The following is a 26148-nucleotide window of genomic DNA, read 5'->3' as shown; positions in this document are numbered from 1 at the left end:
AATATAACAAAATTATTCATGACTTCAATTGTGTAAACAAATGTCAGATTTGTCCGCGAGCCAGACGTAGTCACCAAAAGAGCCATATATGGCTCGCGAGCCATAGGTTCCCGACCCCTGGTGTAGGGGAACACTCACCCGCCTTGTGTGCGGGCAGCGTGGTATTGATTCCTGCTCAGTGACGGTGTCTGTCTATGTGCCCTGTGACTGTCTGGCGACCAGTTCAGGGTGTCCCCCGCCTACTGCCTGATGTCAGCTGGGATAGGCTACACCAGCAAGCCTGAACATGTTAAGCAAATGGCGTTGAAGATGGATGGATGGATGGATGGATGGATGGATGGATGGATGGATGGATGGATGGATGGATGGACGGACGGACGGATGGAATTTACACTGGCATCACAAAATGGATCTCAACTTCTAATTTTTCTTCATATTCATAAAGTTGCGTATGCCTGCACTAGTGTAAACACGGCTTTCTGATAAATACAGTGATCCCTCGCCACTTCGCGCTTCACCGATTGCGGCATCGGTGCATCGCAGGGTTGTATGAAAACAAATATTGCGGATATATTCGGTGCATCGCGTCTTTTTGCGGCGTCACTTGGAGCGCAGGGCTTTGTCTGCCCTTATGACTTTACAGCACACTATAGTCTGGTAGAGACGAGACCAATAAGAACATGTTGATCTGTTTCCTTGCCGCTGATTGGCTTAGAACTGTAAGAGCAGTTCCAACTTTTCCGCTTTATCTCTGCCTCCCACAGTCATGCTACGTATCCACTCTTTGCAAAACAGTTAACACAGATGCCATTCAAGATGTCAAAACTCCATTTTTTTAGCTGTGGTTACATAACAGAAGCCATATGCTCCGAACTCTTAGAAACTCCCTGATCAGTATGCACTAAAAGCACCTTTCTGACACTTGACAACATTTTTCAAATTGCAATCAGTCTTCAGGCCTGTGTTGTTCTTTGCAAGCATGGATCGAGGAGGTCTTAGGCAGATGAGAGGTAGAGTGAGAGTAAGAGGTAAAGGGGTCAGAGGAAGAGGAGTCCGTGTGTGAGGTGCAGGTATAGCTGTAATGGCTCAGAAGAAGAGACAGAAGACTATCACTTGTGGCTGGCTATCTCTTATACTCTTATACTAAAGGCCTACTATAGATTATTGTTTTCCTACTCTTTCACACAGTAATGGATTTTATTTTTATTTCTATGTATTCTCTGTGTGAACATTTCATTTGTCAGCCACAGTCTGAAAAAAAAGAATGTACCGTATTTTTCAGACCAAAAGTCACGAGTAATAGTCGCATCAGCCATAAAATGCACCATAAAGAGGAAAAAAACATATATAAGTCGCACCGTCGTTAAAGTCGCATTTTGGGGGAAATTTATTTGACAAAATCCAGCACCAAGAACAGACATGAACCAGCAACAACAGGCTAAACGATACGGTATGCTAACGTGACATAAACACAAACGAGGAGCTGAGAACGGGCCTGACGTAACATTAACAGTTATCCAAATAACTATATAACATAAATAACACCTTTATCAAACCATCTGTGTCACTCCAAATCATTAAATCCATCGATCGAATTCTTCGTCCTTTATGTAAACAACGCTGCGTGTGCGCCGCGCCGCTGACGTCGGACTCGTCGTCAGTTGCAGTTCAAATTATTCCACAGGCCCATGTAACGATATATAAACTATACATCAAATAACTATTATATAAACAACAATATTATCAAACCATCTGTGTCACTCCAAATCATTAAATCCATCGATCGAATTCTTCGTCCTTTATGTAAACACAAACACAAAAGCGTGTGCGTCGCGCCACTGACGTCGGACTCGTCGTCATTTGCAATTCAAATTATTCCACAGGCCCATATAACGATTATATAAACTACCTATCAAATAGCTATAATATAAACAACAATTTTATCAAACCATCTGTGTCACTCCAAACCATTAAATCCATCGATCGAATTCTTCGTCCTTTATGTAAACAACTCCACGTGTGCGCCGTGCCGCTGACGTCGTCAGTTGCAGTTCAAATTAGTGAGTAATCCCTCGCTACATCGCAGTTCATTTATCACGGTTTCACTACATCGCGGATTTTTGAATTTTGAAATTTTGTGAATAATTTCACATGTAAGTCGCTACCAGGCTGAACAAGCTAGTGAAGAAGGCCAGCTCTGTGGTGGGGACCGGGTTGGACAGCGTGGAGACAGTGGTCGAACAGAGGATGGGGAAAAAACTGGCGGCCATGTTGGCCAATCCCTCCCATCCACTGCACATCGAGCTGACGGGGATGAGGAGCAACAGCAGCAACCGCATGCTGAAATATGCCGACGACACGACTCTGGTGGGTCTCATCACCGAGGGCGACGAGACTCAATACAGGTCGGAGGTCGACCTTCTGGCCACGTGGTGCAGGGACAACAACCTCCTGCTGAACGTCAACAAGACCAAGGAGATTGTTGTTGACTTCCGGAAGCTCCTCCGGCCATCATGACCACTTTCTACCGTGGCACCATTGAGAGCGTCCTCTCCAGTTGTATCGCTGTGTGGGGTGGTAGCTGCACTGAATACAACATGACGGCCCTGCAGCGCATAGTGAACACAGCTGGTAAGATTATCGGTGCTTCACTCCCCTCACTGAAGGACATTTACACCTCCCATCTCACCCGCAAGGCGACCACGATTGTGTGTGATGTGAGTCACCCCGCTCACTCTTTGTTTGATCTTCTGCCCTCTGGGAAGAGGTACAGGAGCCTGCGCTCCCGCACCACCAGACTCACCAACAGCGTCATACTCCAGGCTGTTAGGATCCTGAACTCTCTCCCCCCTCCTGCGTAACGTCCTGTACTTTTGCGCTATATTCTGACTGTCTGCTGTATGCACACTTGCTCCATTTTTGCTCCTCTTATTTATAGTTATTTGTTTATTTATTATTTATTAGTTATTTATTCATCGCTCTTATTTATTCATTGTTTGTGCCTTCTTGTTTTTACTTTTTTTGTGTTGTTTACTTGTGTGTATATTGTGTACTATGTCTTGTCACCGTGGGAAACGTAATTTCGATCTCTTTGTGTGTCTTGACATGTGAAGAAATTGACAATAAAGCAGACTTTGACTTTGACTTTGAATTCAGGAACAGATTTGTCCTTCCCCGTCAGAGCACAAAGAGATTTGGACAGTCGTTTATTCCAGCTGCACTCCGACTCTACAATCAGGCCCGCAGGCGCGGGGAGACCTGGAGCTAGAGACTTGGGACTTTTTATCTGCACATGATGCACTTTAGTAAACTACCAGCTTGCACTGCATGTTATTGGACCAGCAGTGTGTTATATTTATTGCATTGTGAACTTTGTTTTTTCTGTTTGTCTTCCTCTTTTTTAAATATCACGAGCTGTTTGACAACTAATTTTCCCCAGAGGAGACAATAAAGGTTTCAATCAATCAATCAATCAATCAATCGATTTATACTCCGAAAAATACAATAATCAATAAAACGTGCATCAAAGATTGAAGATATGATTCTGGATGCATTTTTTGCAAGAGGGCAAATTTGACTACAAACTGCACTGGCATGTAAGCTATGTACAGTCATAGGCTACAATGACAAGCAATGGTGCTCTGATTCACACGAGTGCTGTATTTTGTTACACATTGTGTAATAATTAATTGGAGGTGCTCATACACTTTTGTCAAATTTGAGTTGTTAGAAGGCAAAATTTGCTTTTGTTCCATATTTTAAATGCTTTGGCACACGTAAAGCCTTTTGCAAACAAAATGTGTCATTTTGACCACTGTGACTGTGTATTTCGAGTTGAAGGCTGCGTCAAAACAATCAATAAAAACTGTAAAAAAAAGTTTTGTACCTGTGATAACTAGAAGAGGTCTTAGATAGATGATGAAATTAAATACATTGCATTGTTGCTTTCTGCTCCCAAAGGAGTCATGGGCTGGTGATCTCAATAAGGTTAGGGAGTTGATGACCAATTTCATTGATGACACCATGAGAAAAACCAACGACCCTGAGTTCACAGTCAGTGAGGTATTCTTTTACATGTTCAAGAGAATCAACACAACAATTTTATTCATTTGTATCATTTAATTTCTGAAATGCAACACATAAGTATTGTACTGTATTTTTTGGTGTCCTTTCTCCATGTGATTTCTAGTTCCTCAGCTTCCTGTTTTCCAAAGAGAACTGCCTGTGGGATGATCAATTATCAGAGATTAACAACCAAGACATGAACAACCCTTTGTCCCATTACTGGATCAATTCATCACACAACACGTCAGTAAACATCACACTCTCATAATCAACAAGAGAGAGGTTACATACCAGTACATGTATTCTTGCCGATCCAGCTGCCATGCAAGTTTAGTCTGTCTCATACTATTCTACGACGAATTATACAGCAAATACGTTATTGTTAATTTGTTCAAAGATTAAAGCTTGGTTTGGAACTCGAAGATGGGTTTGTAAGTAAATACAAAAGAATCGGGATGCTCCGGATTATATCTTGAAAAGTTCGTAAGTATAGGTGTTTGTAAATAGAGGTACCACTGTACTGGCCAGAAGAGCAATGAACATCTCATACACAAGGCTGTGGGAAGATGGGTTCCTCTCCGTTGCAGTGACATAACCATTATTGCTCTACAATATCATAGGTGTCAAATTCAAGTCCCGGGGGCCCGCCAATTCATATTATCTGGCCCGCGAAGACAAATTTTGAATCAACTTTGTGTCATTACTAAAATTACAGATTGTCTTCACTTTTTAAAAATAGAGATATTGCTAGCAATGTTTATTACCATTCATCTTTTTAAATTATTTGAACAGTTTTTACTACTCTCTGATTTCAAAACTAGTTATTCATCAATTTGTTGTGTAGCCTATACTGTATGTATATAGAAGATGTTGACAGTCGTAATGGCCCTCCAAGAGAAACTATGACTATGATGCGGCCCGCGACAAAAATGAGCTGGACACCCCTGCTCGGGTGGTGTCACGATACCAGAATTTCAGTAGTCGGTACCAATACCTTTGATTTACCACTTCCAGGCCAGGATGGCATCTGGGGGTACACCACGATTCTCGATACTAATTTGCTACCACAGTAAAGAAACAACAAAACAACAGAATCCACTTACTTTTAAAATCACAAATTCATTTGAAACTGCTTAAACCGTAGAGTAAACTTTATACATTATAAGCAGAGCAGTAGTGGCATGTTGGCTTCGAGTCACATTTACGAAAATAAGCAAGACTATTAATAAATAACAATATTCAACAATATACATTAAAAAGAGCAGCAATGGCATGGAGCCTGTTGGATTTTTGGTCCACAATTTAGGGAGCGCGCTATCTGCGCCTCATGGCAAAAGCCATTGCCAATCACCTGTTATCCAATTTACTCACTGCGTGCTCGTTTGATTTCTTCAGATTTAGGAAAATGATAAGACACTGAAGCAGAAATTAGACTTACACAGGTTGGTTGAGTTCAATCACAATTCTTGTTAAGAAAGCTCTGTTTTCAGGAAAGTACAATACAGCGCTGGGCCTTTCGTGCGACCATGCTCAAGAGCAGAAAGTCTCCATTCAGAAAAGGCAATGTTCAAGGTTCTTTGGTCAGCTTATATTCAGTTGCACATGCCAGTGTGGGCCGTGTTTGATGGGTGATGAGTCAGGGGGTGTGGCAAGTTCGCAGGAGATTTTGATTCCATGGGAGTGGGTGCTGGTTCAGTGAGAGCTGGTTCCGTGGTGGGTGCTGATTATGGGTGATTCGGTGTGTGTGGGTGCTGTTGTCTTCCATCCCGTCTTTCGGCCTTGGTGATCACCTTTGGCCGGGTTCTTGGTTGTTTTTCCTCCTGCCGCTCTTCCTCTGGCATCTCTACCGGTTTTATCTCCAAGTGTCCTTCCTGTAAACCATTCTTGCACATACATCCACTTCGCCCACTGTCGCACACCGCCCATTCATCATTCTTTCAATTTTGTCATTTTGTACGGAATTATGTGAGCTTTTGGCTGTGACATCATCAATTTATTAATGTTCCCTGACTATGCAAAGTTTGTACTCACCACTTACCATGTTTTTGTTTGTTTGTTCTTTTGATACTCCATGTACTTGCTTCCGTCATCATATTCTTAGTTTAATCATGCTTCCAACCATATCTTTTCTTTGTTAGGCAAAATATTTCCCTCTGTCCAGAACGTTCAGTAGTAATCGAAAACTGGCGTCTAGCATTAGTCAAAACATAAGATATAATCAAGTACTGAACATTTTTAGACGACTTTGGCAGTGTCCGTGATTTAGAAAATCAGCAGGCATGCATTAAACAGTTCCTTAAGGGTCATTAAGCTATTCAGGCAATATATGAAAAAAAAAATTATTTTAAAGTGCTCAGATATACATATCAGATCATAAAGTTATAAAAACCTTTGTCATTACCCCCTATCAAAAATTTTCTAGTTATGTCTTCTTTATTGATTTGGTGTGTAGGTATAATTATATGCTTAAAATGTTTCTTTTATTGATTTAATATGTGAATATACTTGTCTGCTTATGTACTTTATTCAATGAGGTTTGAGCATGTCTGTTTTTGTAGCTAGGCAGGACTTTTTGTATTTCGAACCCATTCCTTCAAGCCTCAAACCTCCCAAGCATTTTTTGCACGGCGGCTTGTTCGACTCTATTAATGCTCCGGTTTAGGGTGACCAGACGTCCTCTTTTTTCCAGACATGTCCTACTTTTGAGACCTAAAGAATTGTCCGGGGGGAATTTCAAAATTGTCCTTGATTTTGTTTTTTGACTGCCGCCGCCCACTCCAGCGCTCTCAGCCCCCTACCCCACCCGTTGCGCTACTCTGGTTGCATCCGCCTCGAATGCAAAATATTTCCACACACGACTCTTTGAGCGACCTGGCTTCTCAACAAGCCAGCGTGTTGGTCTTCCACTCCCACTTGCTGAAGCCATTGTTATGAAAGATAGAATGTTTTCTTCTTCTTCAACGCCACTGACTGTTGCTCCGTGCTGCTCGCTTCTTCGGCGCTGTTGACTGCTGCTCCCTGCTGCTCCCTGCTGCTCGCATGCGTATACTGTCCACTTCAGTGCCGGCAAGAATCGACACAGCTCGCCAAGTGAAAAGTTAAATATTCGGTAGTAGGTACCACAAAAAGCAGGTATCGATGTATTCTTTGCGTGTTGGTACCGAATTGGTACCGAAAGTATCGGTTCAGTTGGGCAAGCTAAATCAGGCCATATCTGACTCCAAACTTGCCTCCTTTAATTTCCCTGGCACGGTTGAACAACGCTCTTGGTTTCGCCACAGCTGTAGGGTTGTCACGAAGTTGTTTCGTCTTGGCAGCCTTTTGCAGGATGTCTTCAGGCACTATTTTAAATGACTCTTTTCATCAAACAGAAAACATTTTACCTTTGCTTTACGTTTCAGAAGCGCTTGACGCTTCTGAGGAAGGGTACAGGGAGTAGCCGAAACGTGTAAAGGAAAGGTAAAACCTTTTCTGTCTGACCAAAAGAACCATTTAAAATCCATCCATCCATCCATTTTCTGAACCGCTTAGTCCCCACGGGGGTCGCGGGAGTGCTGGAGCCTATCCCAGCCGTCATCGGGCAGTAGGCGGGGGACACCCTGAACCGGTTGCCAGCCAATCGCAGGGCACACAGAGACAAACAACCATTTGCACTCGCACTCACACCTAGGGACAATTTGGAGTCTTCAATCGGCCTACCAAGCATGTTTTTGGGATGTGGGAGGAAACCGGAGTGCCCGGAGAAAACCCACGCGGGCCCGGGGAGAACATGCAAACTCCACACAGGGAGGGCCGGAGGTGGAATCGAACCCGCACCCTCCTAACTGTGAGGCGGACGTGCTACCCAGTGCGCCACCGAGCCACCACCATTTAAAATAGTAAACGGAAAAAAGATGACAGCATAAACCTTCACAGTTCTCAGTTCAGTGCACACATTTTGTATATGTACATGAATGGAGGTGCATGTATCATCTTTAAGTTGGGCAATTTTGCCACGGAGAGCAGCGATGGCAGCCAGTAGTATCTCACGGTTCGGAGGGTCAGTCTCTTTGCTCTTCTGGGATAGTGGAGTCATTCGCATCCGAGGATAGCAAATCTTCAAATTTTCTTTTTTAAATATCATTTGTTTTCTGCTGGAGTTAAATTCAGACGTTGTCCCACAGTGTCTTATCACAGATTTTCAAATGCTTAGTGTGCATTAAAATTAAAGTTGTCAGATCTATGTAAAACACGTCTCCTCTATCGATCAACACTAACACTAACACTAACTACCTTTCTCATTCAACCGACAAGTACCCAGATTTTAATTGCATCATTTTGTTTTTTATATAGCTACCTGACAGGTGACCAACTTCGAAGTGAGTCTTCCACAGAGGCCTATGTGCGCTGTCTGCGCCTGGGATGTCGCTGTGTTGAATGTCAGTATATTCTATACTTCGACCATTCGAAATTCGTTTTCCCAATTGTGTTTCTTATGTATGGTATTCCAATACAGTGGATTGCTGGGAAGGACCTGGAGAACCAATCATTTATCATGGTTGGACCAGGACGACCAAAATCAAGTTTGAAGATGTGGTCAAAGCCATCAATCAGCATGCATTTGTTACCTCAGAGTAAGTTCCATTTCATGCATTTACTGGGGATCTATTCTCCTCTCTTATTTTGTTTGTCGTTTTTTGTCGTGTCCAATGTTGATATTGTCAATATATTTGTTTATGTATTTATCTATTAATTCATAATATTATGCATGTTTTACATGTTATGTAACTGTTCCTTGCTACTACACAGTTCACCTATCGCGGCCTCGGTGCATCGCGGATTTTTCTGAAAACAAATATTGCGGATATACAGTGGGGCAAAAAAATATTTAATCAGCCACCAATTGTGCAAGTTCTCCCACTTACACGATGAGAGATGGCTGTAATTTTCATCATAGGTGCACTTCAATTATTTTGTTCACCATTCTTGTGACCATTTTGACCCCACGGGGTGAGATCTTGCGTGGAGCCCCAGATCGAGGCCATTATTGACCAAATACTTATTTTCCACCATAATTTGCAAATAAATTATTTAAAAATCAGACAATGTGATTTTCTGGATTTTTTTCAATTTTGTCTCTCATAGTTGAAGTGTACCTATGATGAAAATTACAGGCATCTCTCATCTTTCAAGTGGGAGAACTTGCACAATTGGTGGCTGACTCAATACTTTTTTGCCCCACTGTATCCGGTGCATCGCAGGTTTTCGTGGCCATCACTTGGAGCGCGGGGCTTTGTCTGTCCGTGTGACTTTACGGCACACTATTGGCCGGTAGGAGACCAATGGGAACATGTTGAACTGTATCCTTGCCGATGATTGGCTTAGAGCTGTAAGAGCAGCTCCAACCAGGCTTTATCGCAATCTCCTGCTACGTATCCACTCCTCCACTTCGTTTGTGTCAGCAGAATCAGCAGCATCTCTGATTTGCGCTTCGTTTTGTTGTCACAAACAAGGCAGGACAACCAAATGTAACATGGGCTCTTTATTTGGGGAAAGTTTAAAGGAAACAAGGAGGTCTTGAGCAGGACTTAAAGGCAAGCTGACGAGCCGGTCAGTGACCTCACGTCGTGCCTCATCAAAGCAGAAGGGCATAGCAAGCTTTTTAAAGCTATTTAAAAAGTATTTAAAGATACAACAAAGTGTTTAAAAGTATAATAAAGTGTTTAAAAATAAAATTATAAAAGTCTTGTGCGGATGCCCTCGCGCTGGGCAGCGGGGGCGCGGCAGCCGGTCAGCACGGCAAGAGCAGAGCGGAGCCGTTGCACGTTTACACTTTAAAATGACGAGTCGGCCAGCGAGCTCGTTTAATGCGGGCATCTCGTAACACAGCGGGTCAGGCAGACGAGAATCAGGTGGCAAGCGTACGTGTCAAAACAGACAAAACTGTGAGGATTTATGATTAGCAGTTCCGTATTGGTGACGCGTGCCTCAGAGGTCGAGCGTGGAGGGCACATGAGCTGGCCGACAGGGCGAGAGCAGAGACGTGACAGAGCCACGCGCGAAGGAAAAATGTTCAGCCGTGCAGAAACAGTCGGGACAACGGCAGTGAGCGCAAACGCGCACATAGGAAAAAAGCACTGCCGTCCAGGATTTGGGCCAGCGGCCAGCAATGAGCACGAAGCGCAGGACGTGCCTTTGAGCAATGTGCGGATGCCCTCGCGCTGGGCTGCCGGGGTGCATCAGCCGGTCAGCACCACAAGAGCAGAGCAGAGCCATGACATATTTACACTTAAAAATGTTTAATGTTTAAAAATACAATAAAGTGTTTAAAAATAAAATTATAAATGTCTTGTGCGGATGGCCTCGCGCTGGGATGCAGGGGCGCGTCAGCCGTTCAGCACGGCAAGAGCAGAGCGGAGCCGTGACACTTTAAAATGTCTTAAAAAGTGTTTAAAATATAATAATGTATTTAAAAGTATAATAGAGTATAAAAATTATAAAAGTCTTGTGCGGATGCCCTCGCGCTGGGCCGCGAGTGGGGGGTGTCAGTCGGCCAGCACGCCAGAGCAGAGAGGAGCCAGACACGTTTAAAGGTTCATAAAAGTCTTGCGTGGATATTGTAACAATATATTTACTCGAATTTATCTTCTTATTTATTTTAATAAATAAGAATGTTTCTACAAGTCAGTTTGACTTTAAACATTTTACAAAAGTGTTTAAAAATACAGTGGAGCCTCGGTTTTCGACCACAATCCGTTCCAGAAGGCTGTTCGAGAAGTGAATCGTTCGAACTCCGAATCATGTTTTCCCATTACAAATACCGTTTTTTTCCATGTATAATGCGCAAAATTTAACTAATTTATTGTCCTAAAATCTGGGGTGCGCATTATACATGGGTACAATTTAAAAAAAATGTTTTTTTTTGTTTTTTTTTTGTTTTTTGTTTTTTTTTGTGAAGAAAATCATGGTACAACAATTTTTGAAGAAAATCTTGTCACGGATGGTTCTTTACAACGTCACTTTCCTCTCTTTTCATTTTAACCTAACTGATCGCGGTGGTGCCTTTCTGGGCAGTCGGAGAAATCAACGCCAACAAAAAAAATACATCCAGCCTAGTTAAGAAATCACCAGAAAGATCACCATGACAATTGTGAATAATAAATAAATAATTATTATATATATTATATATATTATTATTATAATAATAAATAATTGTGATAAATAACTGGAACATCACTCAAATATTGGTGATCCCGTTGAGAGTCTCACATATTTCTTCGCTATCGAGTTTGCTACTGCATGCGCAGTGATACTGACCGGCAGAATAACATCCGGTTGTTCCCAAAGATGATCTTTTTTCTGAAATAATTTTATGTTTACGGACTTAAGTAACCCGGCCGGGTCATACCAAAGACTATAAAAATGGGACCCATTGCCTCCCTGCTTGGCACTCAGCATTAAGGGTTGGAATTGGGGGGTTAGATCACCAAATGATTCCCGAGTGCGGCGCCGCTGCTGCTCACTGCTCCCCTCTCCCCCAGGGGATGGATCAAAATCACACGGGGATGGGTCAAATGCAGAGGACAAATTTCACCACACCCAGACGCGTGTGTGACGATCATTGGGACTTTAAAAAAAAAAAAAAGAAAATTAAAAAAAAGAAAAAAAAAAAAGTCAAAATTTGGGTGCGTATTATACATGGGTACAGGCTTTTTCCAGCATCGACATGCCATTTTTAGGGTGCGTATTATACATGGGGGCGCATTATACATGGAAAAAAAACGGTAATGGGAAAAAAGTAATCTGTTCCAAGCCAAAAAAAAAAAAAACGCCTTTTTTAATCATTTTTTCATTTGCGCATTTTTGTCCGATCGCGCAACTGCAGCGCACCGCCGAACGCGCAACTGTAGCGCGTCGCCAACCGCGCAACTGCACCGCCCTGGTCGCATTATTGTGACAAAGCCGTCGCTGTAATTTAGAAAATAGTTTTAAAGTCCTGATGTACTTTCCAAAATTTAAGTGGACCTCAGTGCGCAGGGAGCTTAATTTTGTCCGATCACGTAACTGCAGCGCACCGCCGAACGTGCAACCGTAGCGCGCCGCCGACCGCGCAACTGCACCGCGCTGGTCGCATTATTGTGACAGAGCGGTCGCTAAAATTTAGAAAATATTTTTAAAGTCCTAATGGACTTTCCAAAGTTTAAGTGGATCTCAGTGCGTAGGGAGCTTAATTTGGTCCGATCGCGCAACCGCAGCGCGCCGGGCGCTCACTGTCGCATTGCTTTAGGAGCGTCTTTGTGTTTTTGGATGGCTTTACTGCTGCCACTTGCTTCCTTTGGAGGCATGATTAGAGTTGATGCAATCCTCAGAGTAACGAGAACGTAATAACGAACGGAGTCAGTTGGCATCCGGGTCCTCTCGGCTCATCTCGCGAGGTTCGACAACCGAATTTCGTCCCACATCCGAAGCAAAAAAAATCGCGAATTTTTTGTTCGAATACCGATTTGTTCGAGAACCGGGACGTTCGAAAACCGAGGCTCCACTGGACAAAAAAGTGTTTAAAAAAACAAGAAAATTTATAATAAAGGTTCATAAAAGTCTTGTGCAGTTATTGTAACAATATATTTACTTATTTATATTCTTTATTTTCCTATTTATTTAAATAAAGAATGTTTATGAAAATCAGTTTGACTTTAAAATGTTTACTAAAGTGTTTAAAAATACAATAAACATTTAAAAGTACAATATACAGTGTTTAAAAATACAATAAAATACAGGCTGTGTGAAGCAGACTGATCAAATAAAATACAAAATAAAAAAGCAAATCAAGTGACTGTGATAGATAGGTCACAGGAAGCAGGTTAGATACCTTCTCTGATGATAGCAAATTTGTCCACAGACGTCACATACACAACAGTGCTACTACTTTAAACTTTTTTCTCAGTGTAGTTTACACATTGTCATATTTAGTTTACAATGACACTTTTTGATTGCACATTTTTCAGGTTCCCAGTCATTCTGTCTATAGAAGAACATTGCCCATTGGAGCAGCAACGGCACATGGCCCGCATCTTTCGAGAAGTATTTGGAGACAAACTGCTTCTTGAGCCCTTTGATTACATGGCTGAGCAGCTACCGTCACCCACACAATTGAAGGGCAAAATCATCCTCAAAGTAATGTGTGTGTGTGTGTATGTGTGTGTGTGTGTGTGCGTGTGTGTGTGCGTGCGTGCGTGCGTGCGGTCAGGGGGTAAAGTTTTATAAGAAATTTTGTCTGACAATACCATGTTGCTATTTGTGCATGTGCAGCACAAGAAGCTCAATGTTGATGGGGGAGACAACAGTAAAGATTTCAGAACATGGCAGAAACAGGGAGACTTGGAGATGTGGGATCCTGTGAACCAGGTACTTTGATTATATACGTATATATTTTTTTTTTTAAATGAACACCATGAAATGATTTATGTCACACTTGTGTCAGCATACAAGGAGGGATCTCGGAGTGAAATGATTGTACAAACAGTGCTGCGATTCATGAGCTGGTCCGTGGGCACTTCAAAAATAGACTGGGATTTTCCGAACAACTGGTTGCCATTTAACATTTAGCCATATTTAAAATAAGAATTTAATAAATTCTCTCGCTCTACTTAATGTATGGGAGTGGTAGTTTTTTCTATGCCTGAATCATAAAAACTTAAATAACTGTGCACTGTACACAGGGAACACTTTAAGTTAGTTTTTGTCATGCAAGTACAAGTACAACCAGTTTAAATTGTTAATATTAAAACAGTTAAAGCACTCTTAACTGTAATGACAAATGAAGACTCATCATCGCGTTGATTGAATGATTGACTGATTGAATATAAAAGCAGATTTGCAAGAAAGAAAAGTAAGATCATCAGTAAATATTTCAGTTCAACGCACTTTACATGTTCAATAGGAGTAGATAGAAGTACAATTTATCAAGTCCTACCCCTTGTATTACTGCAATAAATTGTTACAATATAACAATATATTACTGCAATAAATCTTTACAGTATTAGATTATTTATGAACAAAGTAATCCAAAAATTAAACATAAAAACAAACAAGTGACACAAAATACTCTCCTCTTAATCACAGGAATAAGTGTGGCTTTTAAATTCTTTCAATCATACATGCTATATAAAGGAAAGCAAATAAACAAAAACCTTATACACTGTATATATGTACAGTGCCTTGCGAAAGTATTCGGCCCCCTTGAACCTTTCAACATTTCGCCACATTTCAGGCTTCAAACATAAAGATATAAACTTTGAATTTTTTGTCAAGAATCAACAACAAGTGGGACACAATCGCTAAGTGGAACGAAATTTATTGGATAATTTAAACCTTTTTAACAAATAAAAAACTGAAAAGTGGGGCATGCAATATTATTCGGCCCCTTTACTTTCAGTGCAGCAAACTCACTCCAGAAGTTCAGTGAGGATCTTTGAATTATCCAATGTTGTCCTAAATGACTGATGATGATAAATAGAATGCACCTGTGTGTAATCAAGTCTCCGTATAAATGCACCTGCTCTTTGATAGTCTCAGGGTTCTGTTTAAAGCGCAGAGAGAACCATGAAGACAAAGGAACACACCAGGCAGGTCCGAGATACTGTTGTGGAGAAGTTTAAAGACGGATTTGGATACAAAAAGATTTCCCAAGCTTTAAACATCTCAAGGAGCACTGTGCAAGCAATTACGTATATTGAAATGGAAGGAGTATCAGACCACTGCAAATCTACCAAGACCCGGCCGTCCCTCCAAACTTTCATCTCAAACAAGGAGAAGACTGATCAGAGATGCAGCCAAGAGGCCCATGATCACTCTGGATGAACTGCAGATAACTACAGCTGAGGTGGGAGAGTCTGTCCATAGGACAACAATCAGTCGTGCACTGCACAAATCTGGCCTTTATGGAAGAGTGGCAAGAAGAAAGCCATTTCTCAAAGATATCCATAAAAAGTCTCGTTTAAAGTTTGCCACAAGCCACCTGGGAGACACACCAAACGTGGAAGAAGGTGCTCTGGTCAGATGAAACCAAAATCTAACTTTTTGGCCACAATGCAAAACGATATGTTTGGCGTAAAAGCAACACAGCTCATCACCCTGAACACACCATCCCCACTGTCAAACATGGTGGTGGCAGCATCATGGTTTGGGCCTGCTTTTCTTCAGCAGGGACAGGGAAGATGGCTAAAATTGATGGGAAGAAGGATGGAGCCAAATACAGGACCATTCTGGAAGAAAACCTGTTGGAGTCTGCAAAAGACCTGAGACTGGGACGGAGATTTATCTTCCAACAGGACAATGATCCAAAACGTAAAGCCAAATCTACAATGGAATGGTTCACAAATAGACGTATCCAGGTGTTAGAATGGCCAAGTCAAAGTCCAGACCTGAATCCAATCGAGAATCTGTGGAAAGAGCTGAAGACTGCTGTTCACAAACGCTCTCCATCCAACCTCACTGAGCTCGAGCTGTTTTGCAAGGAAGAATGGGCAAGAATTCCAGTCTCTCGATGTGCAAAACTGATAGAGACATACCCCAAGCGACTTGCAGCTGTAATTGCAGCAAAAGGTGGCGCTACAAAGTATTAGCGCAAGGGGGACGAATAATATTGCACGCCCCACTTTTCAGTTTTTTATTTGTTAAAAAAGTTTAAATTATCCAATAAATTTTGTTCCACTTCACGATTGTGTCCCACTTGTTGTTGATTCTTGACAAAAAATTACACTTTTATATCTTTATGTTTGAAGCCTGAAATGTCGCGAAATGTTGAAAGGTTCAAGGGGGCCGAATACTTTCGCAAGGCACTGTATGTATGTATGTAGTATGTATTGTCAAGTGGCATGGAAGTTCAGATGGTGCGTAATTGGGTATTGGATTTGGCCCAGGCAAATTGGCAATCCTAAAACGTGTAGTAATTCCAAATTTCACCAGGAGATGGTGTTAAAGCTTGACCTAGGGGTGACCTGATGGAAACTAATAAATCTAATAACTTAAATTGTTTGCAATGGAGAGCTCACAACCTGTTCGAACACGTAGCAACACACAATTTTGGAATATGATTTTGCTATGCCATAATTTTAATCTGTAACAGTTTGAGCAATATCATTATATATGTTAAAGTTAGAAGAACACATTATTATGGCTAAGTATGATTATGTGTTAAGTTGATCATTACTAGACAAGATGTATGTGTTATTGATGTTGCAAAGTTTAATCGATATCCAACATGTATTTAACATTGTTGTTCCATCTATACATGAATGTATTAAGTTGAGAGGAGACATTAAGGGTTAATAGTGATATTAGTGGTGATAATCGGCTGAAAGAACGAGCAAAACAGGAAACAGCTGCAGAGAACAGTCATGCGCAATGGTTGCTGTTTTGACCAAGGTTGCCAAGACCGCCAGTGGTTCCCAGCTGAAAGTCAGGTGAAGATTGCACAACCCTCACATATCAGCTGAGAAATCCGCTGAGACAGCATTAAAATATCAGCTGCAAAATCCGCTGAGGCAGCAATACTAAAATATCAGCTGAGGTCATGCATTCCTAGCATACCAGACATTCCACACATTCCCATGAGGTCATGCATTCCTCTCCAATGAGGTAATGCCAGAGGAGCTGACGAGCCTATAAAAGCTTGGCTTCGGACGAGAAAAGGGCTCTTCCTGGTCAGGGCGAAGACCCTGACGCTGCCCGGAGTAAAAAACGCCGTTTAGACAAAGATGGATTTTTCATTCTTTTTGAGATTGGACCAAAATCTACTAAAATGAATTTCTAGAGTCTTCGAATTGGACTTTGTCAAATTTTAAGCCTCGAATTGGACTTTGTCAAGTTTTAAGCTTCGAAGAAGGTAGAGGAGACAGCCGCTTCTGGCAGCAAGGGAAAGACGCCAATGTAACGGCGTTGACTAATCTCCTCATCGGCAGACCTTTCCTCTTTTTAAACAAAATTCCGATTTTGAAACAAAGGAGAACTGATCAGTCGACTTGTTCAACCAAATAGCATTTTAGACCTTTTGTCTCCTCTTTTGCTCTGATATTGGTGAGTGGAATTATTGTTGTTTGTTCGACTTGTAATTCTTTTTCTTGCTAATTCATTAAATTTCTTCTTAATCCTTAATTTGGTTATCGATTATTTCGTATTAACTATGTTGAGCATGGTTTTGTATGCAGTAATTAGAACTTTAAATTTTCTTTATTTCCCTGTCATAGTCATTCTTTAAATCCGCTCAATTATTTTTAATGTGAAGACAGCTTTAATCCTTAACATCAGGTATTGTCAGATCTGGTTCGAAATAGTTATCTTAAACTCAGCTAGGGCGAGTGTGCGCTAGTGTAAATTAACGAATCCCTGAAGTCTTAACAAAGACATCTAAATATAGCTGAGATTTAACAAAAGCCCCAAATCAGAAGAGAGCCACCAGTAGGGCGCGGCCATTCTGACGCCGTGTCTCGACCTTAGTTACCCTACACGAGCGTTGCTTGACTTTAAAGGGATTGGCGTCATAAAAAAGATTAGATTGATTCCTTCAGAATTAATTTAATAAAGGTGGTTAGCAACTCGGACGAGTCTCTTCACCCCCGGCTTATTTATCTCTCGTCTCCCCATGAGAGCTGCATTACAGCGGCGCAGGGACAAAGGAGAGTTTGGCCCTTTAAATGGAGAAGTCGGGTCACTTATGTTTGATAAGTGTAGATTTGACAGTAGGTATGTCTTTATGTACAGGGTCTGGCAAAACGATGTGACACATTTGTAGGTTTAATAAAATGCAATTAAATTACAGAAACAAAAACCTTTTTCATTTTCGAAAAGTACATATGATGCCATTTAGTTTCGTTTCATTTCATTTTCGTTTTCGAATAATGTTATTTTGGTCTTACCGCTGCCACATTTTCTGGAGTTCTGGCGGTGCGAGGTCAGCCGATTGAGTTTCGTTTCAATCCTGATCCACTGGCTCTGAAGTTAGTAACCCATAACAAGATCGTGTTTCGAGCAGGTACGGGATCATGTCTACCAAGTCTGAAGCACAAACGGAACGCTCGTTGTGTTGCAGTTACAGATTCGTTTTTGATAAACGTTTCCACAATGAAAGCGCAATGCTCACCGGTCCAATTCATGTTAGCAACTGAAACGAAACAAAATAACATTATTCGAAAACTAAAATGAAATGAAACGAAACAAAACAAAATGGTATATGTATGTCGTACTTTTCGAAAAAAAACAAAAAACGTTGTTTCTTTAATTTATTTGCATTTTATTAAACCTACCATAATTTTCGGACTATAAGTCACGTTTTTTTTCATAGTTTGGGTGGGGGGGCGACTTATAATGAGGAGCGACTTATATGTGAATTTCTTCAAAAATTAAAAAAAGAAAAAGTGAAACCGCGATAAACGAACCGCGATGTAGCAAGGGATTACTGTAATTTGAATTTCGTGTGACGTCAGCGGCGCGGCGTGGCGGTTGTTTACAAAAAGGACAAAGATTGATCACGGGATGACGAAGATGACGAAGGGTCCCACGTACTCCCGGCATCATGAGCGGCTTTGTTTCTAAGTGACACGGAGGACGAAGAGTTTGAAGGATTTAAGGATTTGGAGTGACACAGAAGGTTTGAAAAACTATTATGGCTTTTACGCACGCCCGGTCCTACTCTACGGAGCTCTCTTTCACCTCTGTGGATAAAAGTCGGGTGCCGGCGCTCGGCCGGGTGGCTGTCCGGGGACGGTGGATGGGGCTCGGACATGGCTTTTACGCACGCCCGGTCCTATACTACGGAGCTCTCTTTCACCTCCGTGGATAGAAGACGGGGGCCGGCGCTCGGCCGGGTGGCTGTCCGGGGACGGTGGATGGGGCTCGGTCATGGCTTTTACGTACGCCCGGTCCTATTCTATGGATCTCTCTTCCACCTCCGTGGCTGGAAGTCCACGCCGCCACACGCCTGGAAGTTTTTGTTAAATAAAGAGCCGTTTACCAAACCCACGTCTTTCCTTGTACTTTGTTAACGCTACAATATAGTTATATAGTAGATCTGTGGAATAACAACGAGGCTGACGTCAGGGCGCACAGGCGGCGTTGTTGACAAAGGACGAGGAATTTGATCGATGGATTTAATGATTTGGAGTGACACAGATGGTTTGATAATATGATTGCTTATATAATAGTTATTTGATAATTAATTTATATATCGTTATATGGGCCTGTGGAATATTTTGAAGTGCAAGCGCCGTCAGCGGCGCGCACCCATTGTTGACAAAGGACGATCGATGGATTTAATGAATTGGAGTGACACAGATGGTTTTATAAACGTGTTATTTATGTAATAGTTTTTTTTAAATAACTCTGAATGTTACGTCAGGGCCGTTCTCAGCTCTTCGTTTGTGTTTATGTCACGTTAGCATACCTATCGTTTAGCCTGTTGTTGCTCGTTCATGACTGTTCTTGGTGTTGGATTTTGTCGAATAAATTGCCCCCCAAAATGCGACTTATATATGTTTTTTTTCACGTTATTGTGCATTTTATGGCTAATGCGACCTATATTCCGGTGCGACTTTTAGTCCAAAAATTACGGTACAAATGTGTCAGATCATTTTGCTGGACCCTGTATAATCTTCTCAATAATCTACACTTGTATAATAGATTCACCTGATTTATCAGGTGTAGTACGTATATTATTCATATCTATATCTGATTTACAGTGTATCTTTTGTGCACTTTTTTTTTATATGTACTTTTGAACACAGGGAGTAAGTCACACCTTTTCAATTGGTTTTCATAATTATTCCATATATTAACACCTTTGACAGAGACGCACATTTTCTTTATGTTGGTTCTTACTTACGGGGGTCGCAGGCGTGCTGGAACCTTTCCCAGCAGTCATCAGGCAGTAGGTGAGGGACACCCTGAACTGGTTGCCAGCTAATCGCAGGGCACACAGAGACGAACCATTCACACTCTAATTTAACATCTACGGCCAATTTGGAGTGCTCAATCGACCTACCATGCATGTTTTTGGGATGTGGGAGGAAACCGGAGACTTTACTCTGTTTAACTGCACACAGGGATTTCTATCATCTAGGCAACATTTTACCAATTTACATATATGCCAAACCTCTTTTACCATATCTCTCTTGTTTGTGAATTATAATACACTGCTCAAAAAAATTAAAGGAACAGTTTTTTATCAGGGTATGGCATGAATTTAATTAGACTTTTCTGATAAGGTTTTGGTCAGGTAGGTGGCAGAAGGGGTTGTTAATCAGTTTCAGCGTCATTGGTGTTGATGGAATTAACAACACTTGCAGTAGAGGGGCAACAACGAGATGGTCCTCAAAACAGGACTGGTTTTGCAGGTGGAGGCCATTTCAAGTTCCTCCCTCTTGATCTTTTTTTAACTGTTTTTCCACAAGTGTTGGCTTTAGCTCGAGTCATTATCACGACTGGGAGCATGAGGCGATTTCTTAACCCTCCTGAAGTTGCGCAGATTGTCCAACTCCTCCAGGATGGCACATCCATGCGTGCTGTTGCAAGAAGATTTGATGTGTCTCCCAGTGCAATCTCCAGAGCATGGGGGAGATTCCAGGAGACAGGCAATTACTCTAGGAGAGCTGGACAGGGCCGTAGACGGTCCTCATTCCATCAGCAGGACCGATATCTGCTACCTTGTGTAAGGAGGAACAGGTTGAGCACTGCCCAAGCCCTACAGAATGACCTCCAGCAGGCTACTGGTGTGAATGTCTCTGCCCAAACAGTCAGAAAGAAGACTTCACGAGGGTGGCCTCAGGGCACAACGTCCTGTAGTGTGCCATGTGCTCATTGCTCAGCACCGTGGAGCTCGATTGGCATTTGCCATAGAACAGCAGAATTGGCAAGTCCGCCACTGGCGCCCTGTGCTTTTCACAGATGAGAGCAGGTTTACCCTGAGCACCTGTGATAGACGTGAAAGGGTCTGGAGACGCCAAGGAGAGCGCTATGCTGCCTGCAACATCATTCAGCATGACCGGTTCAGTGGTGGGTCAGTGATGGTCTGGGGAGGCATTTCCATGGAGGGACGAACAGACCTCTACAGGCTAGAGAACGGCAGTCTGACAGCCATTAGGTATCGGGATGAAATCTTTGCACCCATGGTCAGACCATACGCTGGTGCAGTAGGTCCTGGGTTCCTCCTGATCCACAACAATGCCCGCCCTCATGTGGCAAGAGTATGCAGACAGTATCTGGAGGATGAAGGAATTGACACAATTGAATGGCCCTCACGATCACCTGATCTAAACCCGATAGAACACCTCTGGGACATAATGTTTCGGTCCATCAGACGCCGCCAGGTTGCTCCTCAGACTTTACAGGAGCTTGCTGGTGCCCTTAGACAGATCTGGGAGGACATCCCACAAGACACCATTCGTCGTCTCATTAGGAGCATCCTGTGACGTTGTCAAACATGCATACAAGCTCGTGGGGGCCACACAAGATATTGAAAATAATTTTGAGTTGTAGAAATTGAATTTAGGCAATTTAGATTTTTGGGGTGTCTATATACTGAGCCCTCTGTAGGCTGAAGACTTTTATTTCCATCAAAAGATGTGGCATCCTTTTGTTTCTGAGACATTAAACTGTCCATATCAGTAGAGATATCCAACGTTTTTTTTTCACCATTGAAATCTGATGTGTTTTCAAAGTGTTCCTTTAATTTTTTTGAGCAGTGTATATTATGATCTATAGTATCAAAGGCTTTTTTTTTGAGTCGATGAACGGCGATGAGTGTGACACATAATGGTTTGCATGAAGTGCGGAATCACACTTTTCCCCCACAGTGCAATGTTTCATGTTAAATTATGGCCAAAATCCAATTTTACAAGCTTTAAAGAGCTCAGCCTTTGAGGTACCATGATGTGCCAGTGTAAACTGTCAGAATCTTTGAACCCAACTTTCAAATGCCTTTTTCAGCGGTGGAACAAGCACTACTGTGTCATCTCTGATGACATGCTGTACTATGCAGAAGAGTATGAAGAGGAAAAGGAAGACCTCAAGAAGGTAAAGGAATGTAAAGTTTACAGTTGGAAAATAAATTTGTTTTGAATGTAAAATTGAAAACTCACTAATATTCAGTCAATTTTCACACCCCAAGCCAATCTACCAAAACACAACAGAATAAGCAAGACAATGTTAGATATTGTCCCAGTTCTTTATCTTTAATGCTCGCTATGCTAATTATTATTACCAGGAGGCTGCCTTCTCAGTTTAACTATTTAATGTATGCCAGAAAGATCGATACACAGCTGTGGAGCCTTCTCTGCGAGATTGCGGAAGAAGGTCTAACCCCGACCTCCAAGGTTCCTATTCTTATACTCTTAGCCGCCTTTCTGCAAGAGAGCGACTCTGCCTAGCCTGTGTGATAATGTGTGTCCTTGCAGTCTTAACTGAGATCAACTCCTACGTATGCGCAAAGAGTGGCATAGAGGAGGGAAAGCCAGTGAAGCAAGAGAAAGGTCACGGTGATATAACGTCATAGCTCAAGCTACATAGCTAATCACGTGTCAAAGAGACCTAATCCAACAACAAAATTGAAAGATAGGTAATTGGTCTTAGCTCCTTATTAATATGACCAGTTACGCTGGGTGAAAGCTGTTCAGCTAAGACTCTAAGATGGTAATGGAGTTGACAAAGAGGCTTTCTAACTAGGCTAAGGGCTAACAACATTGCAGATATGCCACCGCTCAACCTGGTTAATATTCACCCAATTGACAACAATATAAACACAATTCAACTCTGGATGAGCAGCTCCAGCACATGAAAAGCTGATGCAGCTCCAGCACATGAAAACCCATGTGAATGATTTTCCTTATGGTGGTGGGATACAGATTAATTGCAAAAAACTGGCCAACACTTGGCCAGGTTAGATGGGCTCTAGCTTTCTTGCTTGGTCTCAGCACTAGCTCACTTCCCCTTACCTTTAGGTATCACTCCAATAGTAAAAACATTTTTTATGTTGAATAGTTTCCTGCTTACAAACTGACAGTGACTTCACCATAAATGTTAGCAAACAAGAAAATAAATGCATGCCTGTTTGGATAAGAAATGAATAAACAGTAAAAATCATCACCAAAATTTAAAACATACAAAATGCTGAGGCAGGAGTGTTTCAAAAGACCATATAATGTCTTCTCATTTTCAACTACCGCTTAGTCCCCACGGGGGTCGCGGGCGTGCTGGAGCCTATCCCAGCCATCATCGGGCAGTAGGCGGGGGACACCCTGAACTGGTTGCCAGCCAATCGCAGGGCACACAGAGACAAACAACCATTTTCACTCGCACTCGCACTAGGGACAATTTGGAGTCTTCAATCGGCCTACCAAGCATGTTTTTGGGACGTGGGAGGAAACCGGAGTGCCCGGAGAAAACCCACGCGGGCCCGGGGAGAACATGCAAACTCCGCACAGGGAGGGCCGGAGGTGGAATCGAACCCGCACCCTCCTAACTGTGAGGCGGACGTGCTACCCAGCGCGCCACCGAGCCGCCCCATTTTCAACTACTGACTGGGAATTGATATATGTATGTATTCTATTCAAGATCACGAAAGTAAAGAACCAATGTGTTTGTTTCCCAGTTCCAGGATTTCCATTGTTCTGAAACATGGTTTCATGGTGGCATTAAAAAGGGTCGTCTGATGGCAGAGCAAATGATTCACGATTACTGTACCAAGACAAGAGGAAGAGATGGTACTTTTTTGGTCCGACAGAGTGATGCTGTTGCCACGGATTTCACCCTCTCCTTCTGGTAGAGTTCTCCATCATCCATCCATCCATCCCAATCCATCCATCCATCCATCCAACCCACCACCCCTCCATCCATCCATCCATCCATCCATCCAAAACCCACTACCCCTCCATTCGTCCATCCATCTATCCATCCATCCATCCATCCATCCATCCAACCCACCACCCCTCCACCCCTCCATCCATCATCCATCCATCCATCCATCCATCCAGCCATCCAGCCATCCATCCAAAACCCACCATCCATCCATCCATCCATCCATCCATCCATCCATCCATCCATCCATCCATCCATCCATCCATCCATCCATCCATCCATCCATCCATCCATCCATCCATCCATCCATCCATCCATCCTCATTTCTTTGGGTACATTATATTGCAATATTGTGTGTATGTAGAATTTCACATTACATTGTGGCCACTGGTAGAATCTGGCTCCCACGATAAAACGCGATAAAAAACCTCGCGGCAAATGCTGGATGGGTTTACTTGCATGCTTCTTTTTGGCAGATAAATGCCAAAGCTGTTGTTTGGGTTTGGCTCTGTTTGTTGTAGCTCATTGAATTCTTTAGCGATTATGATGCTGATTGTGTTGCTACAAACATCAGACATTCAGCTATGATACAAGTGTAACGAAAACAGGGATGACTCATATAGTTAGTGTTGACATTTATTAGCAACTCGAGAGGAATGCCTGGATATATTTTCGTGCTTTTCAAACATTAATCTCTTGTCTATTGTCTACCAACATTTATTTAGGCGCAGCGGGAGAGTCCAGCACTGCCGTATTCGTTCTCTTTCAGAGGGACAAAACACATACTACTACCTGGCAGCCAACGTACAATTTCCTAGTGTGTATGCCCTGATACAGCACTACAGAGAGAACCCACTGCGCTGTCAAGACTTTGAGTTGCGTCTTACTGATGCAGTACCACATCCAAACCCACATCTCCAGCAAGGGTTCGTCACGATCAACTTATATTTTAGTAAAACAAAATGTACATGTAAAATACTTCTGTTTGTTCTTTCATTTTAACGATACTCCCTAAGTTTAATTAATTATTAATCACCTCCATTACAGTAATGATGCATTTTTTTGTGAACATGTAATGTGCAATGGCTATAAAAGCCTGCTCAAACGCCAGGTTTTGTGATATATAAATAAGGAGACCAAGATAAACCATTTAAAAATTAGTTTCATCATTAATTTGACCACTTTGCTTCACTGTATGTATGTTGTTCTTATGGTGATGAGCAGTGTTTGGAGCAAACATTTTGCCAATGGTCTGATGAAACCAGGGTTAAGTTTTTTGGCTCCAATTCCAAACAGTGCGTTTGGTACAAACACAACACAGCTCGTTGCTAAGAAAATGCCATATTTACAGTAAAACATAGTGACTATCAGGCTTTGGGGCTGTTTTTCCTAAAATTCAGAGGGAACTGAGGCCTTAGTGAAGGTGGATGAAATTATGAACAAAAAAATCAAAAGAATCTTCAGGGTTTTACTAGAAAGAAAAAAAGCCAGAAAACACTAGTAGAACATCTGAAATGTATTTTGGATTAATCAGAGGCACCTTAAACAGTGACAGGTATGTGCTGACTTCCATTTAACATGAGTTTGAATGTAACTAGTTAACACGTCGCTCTTTATAAGAGGGGTGTGCACACTTGTCCAACCACATCTTCTTAATTGATTTATTTCCCCTCCAGAAAATGTTTGTTTTTATAAGGCTAAGCTAAAATAGTGGAAAGTATTTTAAAAGGTTTGTCTTGGTCAAACATTTCTTTATCCCAAAAACCTGGTGTTTGAACAAAGATATGCAGACGTTTTACATCCACTGGAAAAAAAGTGCCATATCCAGTCTCTTTCATGGGCTGTTTCACGCCCTTATCGTATCCCAGGACTGATGTTAAATGTTGCTCCTTTTGAAAATTCTAATTTACTTTTACATTTGATAAGTCATCAAGTTAGAATAGTTTCATTTCATTAACAGAAAACTGAAAATATTGTGTTTCTTAGGGGAACTTTATTATTCTACAATAAAATGTGGAAAATATGTAAGTGTACAATATAATTACTTTATGTTCTTTTGTATTTTGTTTTAGGTGGTTTTATAAAAACCTGAGCAGAGGTGAAGCTGAAGATTATTTGTTGAAAATTCCAAGAGATGGAGCTTTCCTGATACGAAAAAGAGAGGGAGACCCAGACTCTTTTGCAATCACGTTCAGGTTGTGCAGCATGCCAATAATGAATTTTCTTAATTAACTCTAGTTTGTACTAAACTACAATTCT

General features: G+C 41.9%; 2 protein-coding genes across 5 annotated transcripts in view; one reads left to right on the top strand and one right to left on the bottom strand.

Annotated features, from left to right (window-relative positions):
* The window catches only part of adat1 (adenosine deaminase tRNA specific 1), a 525603-nt gene extending 507419 nt beyond the window's left edge, over positions 1–18184 (bottom strand). Inside the window, exon 1 of the mRNA XM_037253627.1 lies at positions 17961–18184. Within this exon, the coding sequence (XP_037109522.1) occupies positions 17961–17971 (11 nt within the window). The 5' untranslated portion in view covers positions 17972–18184. The remainder of the gene's footprint in view (positions 1–17960) is intronic.
* The window catches only part of LOC119123981 (1-phosphatidylinositol 4,5-bisphosphate phosphodiesterase gamma-2-like), a 168650-nt gene that overhangs the window by 78953 nt on the left and 63549 nt on the right, over positions 1–26148 (top strand). For all 4 annotated transcript variants that reach the window (XR_005098154.1, XM_037253489.1, XM_037253488.1 and 1 more), the window contains 10 exons: positions 3961–4062; positions 4190–4308; positions 8398–8483; positions 8561–8678; positions 13050–13218; positions 13354–13449; positions 22024–22110; positions 23684–23853; positions 24615–24815; positions 25962–26084. Coding sequence is in view for 3 of the 4 variants with exons in the window: in XM_037253489.1 (XP_037109384.1) it covers positions 3961–4062; positions 4190–4308; positions 8398–8483; positions 8561–8678; positions 13050–13218; positions 13354–13449; positions 22024–22110; positions 23684–23853; positions 24615–24815; positions 25962–26084 (1271 nt within the window). In the remaining variant the exon portion in view is untranslated. The remainder of the gene's footprint in view (positions 1–3960; positions 4063–4189; positions 4309–8397; positions 8484–8560; positions 8679–13049; positions 13219–13353; positions 13450–22023; positions 22111–23683; positions 23854–24614; positions 24816–25961; positions 26085–26148) is intronic.

Source organism: Syngnathus acus, chromosome 6, assembly GCF_901709675.1.
Source record: "Syngnathus acus chromosome 6, fSynAcu1.2, whole genome shotgun sequence".
In the NCBI taxonomy this organism is placed as follows: Eukaryota; Metazoa; Chordata; class Actinopteri; order Syngnathiformes; family Syngnathidae; genus Syngnathus; species Syngnathus acus.
This window is presented reverse-complemented; position numbering and strand designations above follow the sequence as displayed.